Consider the following 14,986-nt stretch of genomic DNA (forward strand, 5'->3'; position numbering starts at 1 on the left):
TCCCATAAATGTTGGATTGTTTTCTGACACAGATATTCTAGTGCAAGAATGTGCTAAAAATACAGCATTCTATAACTTGCTATTATCAACATAGGGGCAGGCTCCAAGGTTGTTACTCAGGCCTTATAGCAAAATCACATGAAGTCAATGCCATCTGTGTTTATTTTTATCTTTAAAGACATATGGGGATGCTGATAGATCGGGCAATTCTTGCATGTTGTGTCTCATCCCCCGCTATAACCAGCATTATTTCTACAAACAAAAATAACATAGCTGAAATGTCAAGTGTGTTTGCAAACAAGAAGTTTTAAAGGATTCTGGATGTTCACCCTTGATAATGTTCTGATACCAGAACGTGCCACTTGTCAGTCACAGACCAAAACACTTCACTCCTTAGAGAGGAAGTTCACCAGCAGAAAGTTTGGAGTGAGGGTGTCTGATGTAATTTAAAGGATCCTGGCGTTACTGTCTGTGCAAATACCATGTGCTCCTTCTTTCATTGTGTTAGAAAGGAGTCCCAGCACCAGCCCTGTGGCACAGCTCGAGCTCTGGATGACTGGATCTCCCAGGCTTCTGTGCAGACACACAGAGCACATCCCCTAACCTTCGGCTCACCTGGATGGCTCAGCCCCAGCTCTTAGCTGCAAATGCTAGGAAAAGCACTGGCTGTGTGCCAAAAGGAAAGACACAAAAACCAATCTGATGCCTATAAGCACCTTTCGTGTCAAAGTGGGGATCAATTTGTTGTGGGGATGCTTCTGTGCAGGTATAAGCAGAAGGCTCATGTTGGTGCATTGTTGCAGAGCAGCAACAGAGAGGCCACGAAGTGACACCCCGGCATCTTCAAAGCCGTACACCTTTCCCAGACTTTTCCTAGCAGTGTTTTGCCCTCTCATTCCCTAGGAAAGCTCCAGCAGGTAAAGTCAAAATACAGCCAATTCAATGTAGGAAAAAAGGGCAAACTGTGGGTGATAATGGAGGCTATGAAAATGACAAGCAGTCTAATGGCGTGTTGAAGTTTCAGCCTGACCCCTTGCACTTTGCAGAAAGAATTAAATCGGCATGGAAATATCTGTGCAGGCCTCATCTCAAGCAGGGCAGGGAGCGTAACCCTTTGGTAAGCACAACTGCTTAATTCAGAGGCTACTTAGAGCAAAGAGGGTTCGGTGTGGGTGTGACATACCTGTCGGGATGAACGCCGCATGTTGCTGCAACTGAGCATTGGCAAGAGCCTGTTGATAGTGCAAGACACTGGGATTGAAAACGGCACTGGCACCATTGCTTTTTTCAAGTGCTTGTCTCTTTGGTAAAGGGTGAAGAACACCGGGAGGAAAGGCCTGTGAATAAGAGAGTTAGTTAAAAGGCAGTAATTTTTAAGGCGTTGTCTGCAACATATACAAAAATACAAAAACTTATTATTTTTAAAGCGGCTAAAGATGCCTCGCCATGCATATTAACTCAAAGCACAGCAATGTAAAATGAGTGAAATTTTGTTATTGATAGCAAAAGCATGGTACTATTAACCTAAAACTGTAGCAGCACAACTACTGAAAAGAAAGGCCTTTAAAGCAACGAAAATGGCATTTCCTTTAAAGAGGTTTTCAGATATCATAGGGAGAAAAAACCACTTGTGTTTCATTGCCAAGTATGGGTTGTTTTCTTTTTTTTAATTGAAATACTGTTTCCTATTATTATACAGATTAATGGATTATGTTAAGCGTTTTCAATTACAAAAGCAGTTTTATCTCAATTCGACTTTTCATGAGAAGGTATTTAAAAATGAAACCGTGTTAGGAACCAAACTAAATTGTCTGCATTTATTACGTATGAGAATGAGATGGATAAATACGGTACTGAGTTTCCGGTAAATTAAGAGTATGTGAAATCATTTCCGGTTGATGTTTAAAAAGAAAGCAATACAAATTTCATTAGTTGCTTCTCCGAAAAGCTACATGCAAAGCAAAAGGTGAAAGGTCAAAGTACCAGGTCTACAGTTGCTTCGAGAGGTCGCTTCATTGCTTTGGCAGTCGACTGAGTCTTTTAATAACAGGCAGCGAGCACATGATGGCAGTGGGCCAATGGGATTCAAGCGAATTAACATACAGGTAAACAGCAAGCAGAGGTGCATCATGGGAACGGCATTGCATTGTGGATAGGTGAGAAGGAAAAAAATATTCTGAATGCAATATACAACATACAAAACACTAGGCATGCACAACAACAAAAATGTCTTCTAAAGAAATGAATATTACATTTCGAATTAGTACTGAAGCAAAAATGCATCTACTATACCTTAGTTAAAAGCATATAAGAGAGTAAAATATAGATGTTTGAAATTCAGGAAAGTTGAGTAAAACAGCAGCTTGCAGACACTATTAAGCATTTTATCAACACTTCACAGAGATGCGGAAAGTTTTAAGGATACTCCTACAAGAATTTCTGATAAGTTAGCCAAACCAAATTCCCAAGTGCCCAATTAAATTTGGAATGCTGCACGTCCAAATAAAAAGCACTATGAAAGTTGTAATGCATCACAAACGTTCCGAATATTTGTGCTTGCAAGGAGAGGGGCTTAGGCAACAGAAGTGCGTAATCCAACAGATTTGGGGTTCCAAATGAGAGAGGTTCTCCTTTCCCTTTAAGCACTGGAACAGGCTCCCCAGGGAGGTGGCTGAGTCACCATCCCCGAATATGTTTAAAACCGTTTGGATGTGGTGCTCAGGGACATGATGTAGCAGAGGGTTGTTAGAGTTAGGGTACTATGGTTGGGTTGTGGTTGGACTCGATGATCTTTAAGGTCTTTTCCAACCTGAGCAATTCCATGATTCTATGATTCTATTCCCAGTGCACAATAAATAATTTGTCCCATCACACTAACTTATCATTAATTCCTTATAGTTTTCCCTAAAGGTGGGTCATTTTTGTAATTTTTTTCCCTTGCGACTTACCACATTACATTGAGAGGAAAAAAACACAACAGCCTTTCAGAATTTGAAACACGTTTTCTAAATTTCACTACACCTTATAGTACCATCTTTGGGAGCAGGGAGTAAAAATACTGCTCCTAGCAGTATTAAACATTGAAATATGACTTATAATACTGGTTTAGCATTACAAAAATTTTTTAAAGAAAGTATGTAGGCATAGTACATAGACATAGATATTGTTGTATATTTTCACTGTAAGACTAAACCTGTGATTGATATGATATTCTTTAAAAAAAAATTGCGTATTTCTTTCAAATTTTGTACTGTAAATTATTCTTACAAACCTTTAGACAGCAAGGATGATTTAGTCATAAATCAGAATTTTCCCCTTTTTTTCAAAGCATTTGCTGATATTTAACTTTTTTTCAGGATATGCAGACAATGTCTCTCTTGACATCAATATGTGGAAATAGGGAACAAAAGTCTAAAAAGGAGGACAAGGCACAAAATGCCTACAAACACCTTATAGTCATGGTATTAGCTAACACCAACAGGGTATCTTGCAGGACAGCCTTTGCTGTCCTTGTTCCCAGTCCTGTTGCAGCTACATTGCATGAGGCTTCCCAGCATCCTCCCCATCTATCCTACAGCACACTTCTGGATTATTTTCCCTGACATACAGTATCTGCTCATCTGTCTGGGTCAAGACTCAGCTATAACAAGAAACACCTGGTGCAGTGTGAGGATGTGGATAGCCTTCCTGCACTCACACAGAGTGCTGCGCAGCTGATGTGTGGTACCTTGGCTAAGCTAACAGAACCTCAGACCCTCTGCATCCTCTACTGATGGAAGTCTACACATAGGTTAAGTGTTACAACTGAATTCAGTATGATGCGATAAAGAAGCCCATAAATTCAAACCAACATCAATAGAGTAAAGCATTTCGGTTAATTACCTCTATAATTCAATACCTGTATTATTTGTCCTCACTTGTTATCTCTGTGTTGACTGCCTTTCTCCACCTCCTCTCTATGGTCTTCTGACCCTTACCTCCCTACTTGGAAGCGTTTGCTGACTTTCCTTTTCCCTTCTAGACAAAGTTTAACCCACAGGAACTAAACTGGTCTGTTTCTGAGAAGTTATGGAGTCTCCATTCTTGGAGAAATTCAAAAGCCAACCAGGCACAATCCTGGGCTGTCTGCTCAAGCCCATCCAACCAGAACAGGGAGGTAGACTAGACAATCTCAACTATCAATTCATTTTAAAAAATAACATTTTAGTTTAGTTTAGTACATTCTTCTGTGACTTTCTATGTTTTCTGATGCAGTACATGAATATCTGGAGCTCCCAGAATACTATTACAAGTGTTTGTCTTCTAATGTACTTGGGATTTAAGCTATACGGTTTGTAGCCTTTTTCAGTGTTTTTCCCTTTTCTTTTTACTTCCAAGGATGAGGTCAGTTAGGGCATCTGAGTAAATGCTCCTGATCGTTAGTGTATGAAAATACAGGCAGGGCATTTTCTGGTCCCACATTATAGTCTTCACTGACCTTCAATGGCCCTACAAGGTCTAACTACAATGTCTACTACAATACAATGTCTACTACAATAAAGTCGACAACACTTGCCTAGAAAAAGCCCTCTGGGCCAAAGCAATGCAGACATTTCCCTCAGGAAGGAAGACTTCTTACAATTCAACCTGGCAACAACTTCTAAGTGAGCTTTACATATAAGTGTTTGTGTTTCTACTTTACTTTTGATCTCTAGATCCAACTGCGCATTCTTGTTCATTCTTGGGTAGCTTGCAGGTGTGCATCTTTTCTACCACTATTTTGTCATTGTCATTCTGATGATTTTTCATTCATTTTATCTTATTCTTTCAAATCTACATTGAATAAAAAATTGGATTGAAAATAATCTCTTCTGTTTGACAGCCTAAGTATTAAATGAAAGTACTTTCCATATTTTTCTGTAAAAAGTTACTTAGAATTATAGGTCCCTGACTTCTTCCCTTGTGACATTAGAATTTCAATTCTGTATTCCCAAGGATTCTTCATCTCACTTTGAGGCTAACATGGTTTATTTAAAATGTCAGGATATATGCCCCATCACTACTGAAGTGCAAAAAAACGCATTACAATTTTTCTTCTGTTAGAGGTTTATTTAGTTGCATAACTTACCCTTTGTTCCTTGAAAAGTCTGCTCTTTGCTAATTTGCTAAATACAATAGCCTGGGGTAGTTATATACTGTACTGTATTGTGGTTCTGCTAGGCTCCTTACTCAAATAATAACTATATTGTCTATAACTATTGTATGCACTGCCCACAAGTCCACAAACTGCATCTGCTTAATTATTCATCCAGTGCCAGCAATGAGGACAACGATTCTTTGATTTTTCTGCCAGCAATTTTGTCTCCCAAGTCAAATCCTGCACGCTTGATTTCTTTAACTTCATCAATACCACTTACTTAAATTTAACAACTTTCCTGGTAGCAACCATAAGAGATAACCAGTATTGGTAAATGGATGGGCTGCCTTGTTCGAACAACTTTCAAATTTCTGAAAATAGAAATTCTGACTACACTTACTCTGCTTTTTCTTGATTATTCCCATTTTAGTTCATTACTTTTAAACCCTATTATGCTAAAAGAAAAAAAATGGTAGCATAGAGACTGAATGAACTTGCCCTGTCAGTAGGAGATGAAAGAAAGGCTTATTAGTGTGAGACTTATCAGCCTTAGCCAAAATACAAGAATATACAGTCTGCATTTCTTAGGCAGTGAGAAAAACTAACTATCTCCAGAGAATAATTCTTCCTCCCCCTCAGACAGGCACCGATGTAGTGAATCAGATAAACAGTGTAGATGAACATGCTAGGTTTTCTCCACTGCCCATAGAGTGAAACCAAGGTGGCTGGTTAGTCTCTATTTAACTCAAGGGCATCTAAAGCAGGGTGAACTGAATCTTAACACGTTTCTCTTCTAATACTAAACTGAAGAAAACCCACCTCCTTTGCTTTTCTTCCTTTTCTTCCATATTTCCACATGCCTAACTGTTGTCAGAGAGCTAAACCAGCATATCAACCCCTATTTTCCAGGGGACACTGAACAGTTTTATTTCTGTTTGGAAATACTAGGGGCAAATTTAACACATAATCAAGGCAGAGAACAGAAGTGGTATAGAGTGTCATTTGCTTCACTGTCTTGGATAGAAATACAGCATTAAAATAAGAGAATAAAGAAAAAGAGTGCTTCCTCCCATCAAGCAATAGTAGTAATTTTAAAAATTCTTATCTTTAAAAAAAAAAAAAAAAAAAAAAAAAGCAAAAGGGAAAATAAAGTATAAGCAAATAGCATTACATTGAAGCAAAATAGGCATCAAAGAGCTTCTGTCAAGAAAAGCAGCCATATATGCCAGCACTTACCATCACAGTCGCAGCTGCCGCAGCTGCCTGGGCTGCCACTGCAGCCTGGTTAGCTTGATGTTGCGCCGCTTTGATTTTGGCCTGCAAATGTGCAGGAGGGTGAAAATACTTGCATTTCTCCCTCATGCAACGACCTTTTATGTAATCCATACACACGGTTACGGTGTTGTCGTTTGTGTCAATCATTGTGCTGTCTGCCGGATGTGCAAAGCGGCAATCAGTCTCTCCACGTGCACAGTTTCCCCTCTGGAACTCCCTGCACACCTACATGCAAAACAACACTGGTTGCAACCCGAAAAGGCAGGGAGAGCCCATGCCTCCCAAGATGGATCTTCCCCCTCCCGCAGTTAGCTCAGCGAATCCAACTTAATGAACTCGCTATCTTCTTCTGGGAGAGGGAAAATGAATCTATTTTACCACTCCATGGGTAGCTCTGTGGTATGGTGGCTAAATGGACATGAAACAGAAACATTTCAAAACGTCCCTCCCTTTTCATACCTAGAAAACAACTGGGAAGGATTCTTACTGAAGTAACTGCCCCTGCAAAACTAGTTGAGAATTACAATGCTCAGTCCCTCTCAACTGTATTCTAAGTTCTTGCAACTTCACCAGAAGGGAAGGTGCTCCTCTTGTTGATACTCAAGGAAGATACAAAGAACTGTATAGTCTTAAAGCAAAACGGAGAGCCTCCAAAAAACAGTTTTAAAAAATGGACAGGATCAGTAAGCTGAATTTATTAAGGAGCAATGTGCTCTAGATATTGGGCTTTTGGGAAAGGGTGCTCATTTCTGTAAGCAGCATTTGGCCTTCTTATGTGCTTGGACCATAAATTCCACCAAGTGGTGAAATCGCTTCTGGGGCCATGTGGGGATCCACCAACTCCACAGAGGCTCTACACATAACTGGGGGCTTTCCTGCCCAGTCAGCTCTGAGGTGTGTGACATGCAACTCCTCCACTGGAAGCTGAAGGCTGAAGGCCTGTAAAATTACCCTAATACTGATTAATTAAAATCAGGAGAGAATTAACACTGCAATAAAAATGTGCTTGTTAGATATTTCACCAAAGCATTCCTTTACAGGCATGTAAACCCGAGGGACATTTGAAGAGACAAGGAAAGATGAAACTTCATGCTGATTTCTATGTATTAAACTTGAGTAAACTACCTTCAAAATAAGTGTTTAATTACTACTGGCATTCTGTCTAATTATGATGCCTGTACTTTTAGCAACTATATTTTAAGCACAGTTTCTAAAATAATGGAGTTTTTCCTCCAGGAGCTTTCCTACAGCGTATCAGAGAACTGCATTTCTAGTCATGGTTGTTTCTACAGTACCTCCAGCTTATCAGTCCTGAGGAGTTTCTGAGTAGCAGTAGAACCAGGGACTGAAACCGGTGGGCTTCCAGGAACAATGACGGGTGGCGTGGGCAGGATCTCAGTCGGGACTAAGCCAACTCCTGGTGTTACTGGCGTTAGGTAAGGAGCAAAGCTAATAGCCGTGTTCGTTCCTATTGTGGGACCCACTGGAAATGTGGGCTGCAAAATGAAAACACAGACCAAGATGAAAAAAATCTTAATCAAGTGCTTATTAGATGTCTTTTGCATCTTCTCCCTGATGCCAATTTGTTTTCTTCAAATCAAAAACTTTCAAGCAGCTGGCAAAATACAGAGCATATTCTCTTCTTTTAATCATGTAACACATTCCAGCTGTATACTAGGAACCACACACTTTGTAGCTCTGCTATTGCAAAAGAGGCTGCCATTGCAAAGGGAATCCTGCTGCGAACCTGAATCTCTATGGAGGTCCAGCTTATACTGCAGATTTATTTACACATCTAAAAGTAGAAATAACATAGACTTTATTGCTTTTTCTCAATACCTGCATTCCTTTGGAGAACAGGCTATTTTTCAAAGTACCAGATTTCATAGGTGAAGCATTATTAACAATATTAAAGCCATATTTCTAATAAGACTATAACTAATGAGCTCTTTGGCTCAACTTCCATCTGTTTGCATGCTATATTTTGCCACCTCCTGCAATTATATGTTGCTATAACTCACACATCGGAAAGCCTCACCTTTCAGAATGTTTGTGTGCCCAGCTGTCACCAGTGGCAAGCAGAATAAATATTATAATCTCCAATGGACATAATATTTAGAAAAGGATTACTCGGGCTTAGGTTGAGTTCATCTTACAAAAAAGGTCGATTGAAAGAAATGATATGGTTTTAAAAATCTGTTTTATACCTTCCTAGAAAAAGTCAGTGAAGTCATGACCAGAAGAAAGAGCACTTGTGTGATGCTAAAATCGAGCCCTACCAGAGTAGAATAGTGGTTTTGTTATTACCAGCTCCAGTGGGGATGGAAGCAGAACATAGCCATGGTCTGACCACGGTCATAACTGGAACTGGAAAGTGATTTAGTTCTGCAGGGCTGATGTTTACTCCAGAGTGAAGCTATAATTATAAATAATTATGATTATAAATGAAAAATTAAGACAAAACAGGACAATTCTGAGATTAGCTCTGTCACAAATTAAGTTCTTGAATAAGACAGCAGCAAGAAATGAACCCTGCAATAACAGAACACTGTAAAAAACCTTACTGAGATTTAAAAATGGTTAATGAAAAAGGAAATTCTTTCTCATTGAGGTGACTTGCATGGCCTGTGTTGGAGAAGCTATCAAGAAACACTGTATGGAAAATCAATAAGAGAAGCCAAGAAGCTGTGTTTATTTTCAGTGGGTTTTTTGTTTGTTCCTCTCCCCCTTTTCCTTCTGTTCTTTTTTTTTTTAGGTGTTTAGAACTAATTACTAAATTATACTCAAGTTTGACTTAGTACCAGTAAGATGCTTAAGGCAGCACACTAGCCAGGATACCCAACTGTATGGAAACAGCATCTATGTAGGTTGCTCCAACTCTAATGCCTCCTATTTCTTTCCACGGCAACAACAGCAGATACAAAGAGCATAACAACATTGTTTGATAGAGCAAATTCTCAGCTACAAAACACTCTTTTTCAACACAGTCACTACAACTAGCTGCATATTTTCACCAGCAATGAACAAGAGCCTTCATGCCATACTTGTCAAAACCTGCACCAGTGGAGGTGACCCACTGTTGCCTCTGCTGAAAGGCATCACCCACCACCTCACTGTGCTCACATCCACTGATCGGTCTCTGGAAACATTCACAAAGCGCCAACAAAGTAAGTCAGTGAGCGTCATTTTTTTCCACATGGAGGAATTCACTGACATCCCTTTCCTTCATATGCACTTCCATGTCAGATGCCATTCTGTCAGACTGTCTCTCTGCTGCCATCTGTCACATCACAACAAAATATAATGGGATACTGGGGGGAAGGTTTAAACTCTACTGCCATACCGCCCCAAACCATCTGCCTCAGACATCTTGGACCAACAGAATAAAACAGGAGGCATTACTTTTAAAGATGCCCTTGTGTTTGACCTGCAGAGTTACAAGTGAATAATGCTCTGCTTTTTTTTCAGACCAAAACTGCTCAATATCAAATACCACTGTCTATATGCCAAGTGTGAACTAAATTCTTTACAGCATAGTAATGAAGATAGATATGAAAAAACATTTCAACTATTTAGTGGACAACGTGTATCATGTTTAATATAAATACCATCTTTCGTATTCAGATACGATTTTAAGAATAAAGCTACATGTCAAATGACTCGTATGGAGATTTCTTCTACTTTTTATCCACTTGGTCAAGGCTGAGTCATCTTCATTTGGCAATTTACGCGAGACTGAAAAATAAAACTCCCCACTTTTATCACAGCCATCAGTACAGAAGGCATTACGTCAATGAAAATGTAAAGTTCAAGTGATGAAATGAGCGAGCAGAAAAAAGCATGATTTTGCCACTTCAATTTTCCATTATAATACAAGAAGTGGAATCATTTTATTATTTCATGAAAAAAAAAAATGGTGAAAACTTAAGCAGTATAAAATCAGGAAATAGCAAAACACATTCTGACAAAATACCCAGATACATCTTATATGCATGCTGAAAGCTGATAAACATGTACTGAGACTCAGGGACTCCTGACCCCCAGTTTTTGCACATGCATCCCACCTTACAGCAGATACTTCAAGTGTAAAATCACTTTTGGAAAATTGATCTGGAGTGAGCTATGTGGCCAAATACAGATTCTTCATCTGAGATGTTTATAGTTATCCCCTTTGACAGTCCATGGAAAGACAACAGCAATTAGAAGAAACCGAACCATATAATCCGAATACCAATTTCTGAAACAAGCCAAGCAAATGGTAATTAAAAGTGCCTATTCCTTTTGATAAACTATAAGTGGACCTAGGAAGCCCAGTGTGGAAGATGATGCCAATGTTCCAGATGCCTCAAGTTAGGGGAATTAATCTCACTCCTGTGCCTTACATAGGTGTTTCAACTGAGAAAACATCATTAGCTACCAAATGTCTCTTTCAGACTACTTGCCTAGCTATGCTTTGCAAGTCTGGTACAACAAGGAGCTGAACTGCAAAGGCAGCCCAGAGCAACTGATCATTCTCATATATACCCCAAAGACACTGCTCATGTCTGCAAGACTCTGATTTTATGTCACCTTCTGGATTTCAAGTGTGTTAAGATAAAATGCTGAGTTTGCAAGTAGACACATCATCAACTCTCTGCCTGTGTTATTCTGAGACACTTCAGATTTCAGGAGAGAAAGAAATCACTACCCAGAATAACATCACTTTTTTTTTCCACAGGACTAAATATTGTTTGAAGCCACTCAAATTCACAGACTGCTGAGAGGGGAACTTTGTAGTCCTACTTAAATAACTAAGAAATTATTATGCAGCTTTTTGCCTCCAGAAGTAACATGGGTAAAACCCTTGTGAATCTAGACAAAACTTAACAAGAACTGAATGGGGAAAAAAAAAAGAAGAAAGAGGGGGAAAAAAAAGCGAGTCTGGGATAAAAAAGAAATATCAAATCTCCAGCAACACTCTTTCATCTTTTACAATGCAAATATAGAAAAAGGCATTTCTAGCACCTCAGTAGGGTTCCCTAAGTCAACAGATGAGGTTTATTTTTATTAAGACTACTTTAGAAACCTTTTGCACTTCAATATAGTCTTCTGCCTCAACATACTTACCAGCAACACCATCAAAGAAATATACTTACCACTGGCTGTAGTGGGGTTCCTGGAAACATGAACTGCATTTGCTGTGCAAGCATAGCTGCTGCAGTTTTTTGTTGGATTAAGTTGTTCCTGCCATTGATTTCCAGTTGAGTTTTTAAATGCGTTGGTGGGTGAAGGTACTTGCAGTTCTCCCTTGTACAACGACCCTGGAAAAAGAAGTCACACTAATTGGTCTATTGCTTTTGATGATAGCTTATCGCCTTGGGGCAAAATATTACACCATAAGCTAAGCAAGAACTAATGAAATGCAGGGTGTTTCCTGGGAATGGTGTAGCAGGCTGGGAGGAGCTGACAGCCTTGAGTTCTGCCTCAGCTCACTACATCTGACTGACTGTTAGAGCTGTTAGCCATGAACCAAGGAGAAAGGCTTTGAAAACAGTTGATGGCACTTTCATTGTTAAGTACAAATCGCTGTGATACAATTAACAGTCTATTATCCAGGCTGCCTGAATTGCCTCTCTTGGATCTTGGCTACTGTATCACGTTATCATTAATGTACCATGCTTTTCTAAATTACATCACAAATAACAACTTTAAATATTCCTTAAGAAAAATACAGCTTTTAAGCACGTTACATATAGAAAAACCAACCATGTGACAACTTTCTGCTTGTGTTCTCCTGGATGTTCATGCTGAATTATAGTTCCCTGCCTTCTTGCCTCCTGTTTTTATTACATCAAGTACAACTTTGAACTATTTCCAGCTAAGTATAAAGGAACAGAAGTTGGCACTTCTGGAGCACGGGGCTGTAGATAGTTAGTACCGACCACAGACGTACAGCAGGCATCCTCCTTTGAGATGGCTTGTGTTGGAGAAGATGGACATGGAGCACACCTCTACTGACCACATGCCAAAATGTAGGCAGAGCAGTGTAAGAAATGATACATTCTCCCCAGAAAAGGCAACAATGGGGTGCATCAGGGAGGCAGGACATGCTAAGATCAGAGGCTCCTTGATGGCACAGCTCATAAACAGTCACAAAGTTTTAAGAGCTGTGAGCAGACGACCCAAAGCGTTAGTCAACCTGGATCTGACACACTCAACTTGTTGAAGACAACTTTCCAAATGGAGATCTTTTTTTTTTTTTTTTTAAAGTGCTCCTTAAAACTTCTGTTCTCTGCTATGAATGTTTTAGAATTCTTAGCCAAAAGGAATATCCTCCTATGGCCACAGGAACATTTAGATCCCTGCAAGAGAACATTACACAGTACACACGTACTCTGACACTGCGTATGCACACATACTTTCCTACCAAACCACCAGTATGCTTTGGATGTCCCAGAACATCAGTATTAGGAGTTCAAGAAAGCTACGACTGCAGAATGCAGACAGCCAAGCCTCAGTGCCAAGGAACATCTCTTGGCACTGTTTTAATATGCTGATGTAGGTGAGGCCATTTTCAGCATGGTGTGCTCTTTCTTCTTACTTCTGCAGGTCACTAATTGTTGCTTTCAATCAAGCACACAAAAGGAAAGTTACTTTGTCCGCAGGCTGAAGCAGAAATGGAACAGTCACAGTTTACCTTGGACACAGAAAAAGGTGCTTCCATTCATGGAGAAATAAGGCCATCGCCTTTCTCATGTTAAACAGGAGCATGTTTAACTCGGGCAATGAGCATCTGCTTTTTTGTTGGCTGATGAGGATTTCCTGATTAAGGCATTTTTAAAGGAGACCTATTTAATTTTAATCTAATTTGTATGTAAATGCTTCATACGACAAATCTGAAAAATGAAAACAGCAAAACAAAATCAAGAAACACTATCTGATGGAAATACCTACCTATGCAAATGAAAGTGATCCTCAATTAAGGAGCATAAGTAACTCTCAACTAGAGTGGCTTTTGAAGTACCTCGGTTCTGAAAAGAGCCTAAAGCCAGCCCTCTGCTTTGCTTCCAAAAGCACATAGCTAGCTTATGCTGGCACTTCCAGTTCAGCAAAGCAGCCCACAGTGCACAAAGGACTGGTTATTTCAGAAAACTTCCCAGAATAATCCAAACACATAAAAATGTGCTCTATTCTCTGAAGTTATCCATGTTTGTGCCTCATTTACTAGTTAGTGTTGTTTTGTTGGTTTTCTTTGAGCTCCTGGTTAGCAATGAACTTACTATAAAAGAGTTATGTGGTCCTGTCAGGCTGCTATAGAAAGCACTGTAAACAGATCGAGCCTTGTTAAAGTGAAATGACCCAAAATAAACCACAACTGAATGAGCACTGAAAATAGTGTGCAGATGAATCCAGTCCTAGCAACCCAAACCAAATGAATTCTGAGACCACCTTTCATTTGTTGGACTTTCAGTGGTTGGGGAAAAATGCTTATAAGCATTTTCATTTTTTTGCTGAGAAATGGTCCGTGTCCCTGTGAGCTGCTGATGGCAATAGCAGAATTGGGCTGATTCCCAACAACTGATCAATTAAAGAATAAAAATTCAAACTTGTGGCATCAATCAGATGTGACCCTGGGTTTTTTATTTACTGAAAAGGCAAAACCAAAGTCCAACGGAAATGATAGTAACACATCAACCAAACAGCAGAGAATGCTAAATTATTCAACGTGTTGGGTCTACAATAAAGGCCTGTTTGGATTCTTGAAGAAAAAATACTACAGTAGCAGGCTACCTCAAAACAAATACAGAGGCAAAATTGATTGCTTGGGCTTTGGGATGCATTGGTATCAAGCCTCTGGAGCAAGGCTTGATTCACCACGGCTCTTAAAATCACAGTAGCAAAGGTGCTGCTCCAGACTTGGTGGTGCACAGCAGCACAACCTCTGTTCAAATAACAGGGAAGGCAGCAGGGAAAATAATTGCTTAATACAACTTCTAATTTACTCCCACATATGAGTCAGAGTCCTGACACAGGGTGCAGACAGACTGGCTTGAAACTTAGTCCCCAGAAACTCCTTCCACCAATGAAATGAAGGTTATCAAAACGCACATCACAACCTGTTCACTTTCCATGTGATTTCTTTACCAAAACTCACTCTCAATGAGCTGTCTCCTTATCTGTAATTGAGAGTAAATTGAGAGTAATGATGAATGGAGACCAGATGAAGTTCCCAGCACTCGCCCTGGAAGCCTGGCACCTGCCTGTGACCTCCCGTTTCTCTTACTTTGTTCTCTACAGCTGGCCTAGCCTAAAGCATTGGGCCATATTTCAGGCAGATAATGGAAAATTTTAGCAGAAACACTGCTTTTTCTACTGCTGATTATCCAGACTGGGGACATGCTGTGGCTTGCACCTGGGGCGTGCCACAGGTTTCATTCCAGCAGGAGGTGGGAGGCAGAAGGAATGCGTGCAATGAGCTGGGAACTCAAATGATGCCCAGTACCCAGGTGCTGCAACAAGGAGCCCTGTTTCCATGTGGGCAGCGCTCTTGTGAACTGCTGACTTGCCTGGCATCAAAACCACGTCCCTCTGTGAACTATGTCACACCACTGAATT

General features: G+C 39.9%; 1 protein-coding gene across 7 annotated transcripts in view; it reads right to left on the reverse strand.

Moving 5' to 3' along the window:
- Nucleotides 1-14,986, reverse strand: part of MBNL2 (muscleblind like splicing regulator 2) — a 104,867-nt gene that overhangs the window by 18,422 nt on the left and 71,459 nt on the right. For 5 of the 7 annotated variants that reach the window (XM_042839355.1, XM_042839349.1, XM_042839350.1 and 2 more), the window contains 5 exons: nt 11,527-11,691; nt 7,687-7,887; nt 6,353-6,616; nt 1,984-2,037; nt 1,184-1,337 (listed from right to left, as the gene is read on the reverse strand). In XM_042839355.1, the coding sequence (XP_042695289.1) occupies nt 1,184-1,337; nt 1,984-2,037; nt 6,353-6,616; nt 7,687-7,887; nt 11,527-11,580 (727 nt within the window). In that variant the 5' untranslated portion in view covers nt 11,581-11,691. The remainder of the gene's footprint in view (nt 1-1,183; nt 1,338-1,983; nt 2,038-6,352; nt 6,617-7,686; nt 7,888-11,526; nt 11,692-14,986) is intronic. The other 2 variants (XM_042839352.1, XM_042839353.1) reach the window with 1 other exon arrangement.

The sequence above is a fragment of the Centrocercus urophasianus genome, unplaced genomic scaffold (genome assembly GCF_019232065.1).
Source record: "Centrocercus urophasianus isolate 14NV4802_14NV808 unplaced genomic scaffold, USGS_Curo_1.0 seq_9, whole genome shotgun sequence".
Lineage (NCBI taxonomy): Eukaryota > Metazoa > Chordata > Aves > Galliformes > Phasianidae > Centrocercus > Centrocercus urophasianus.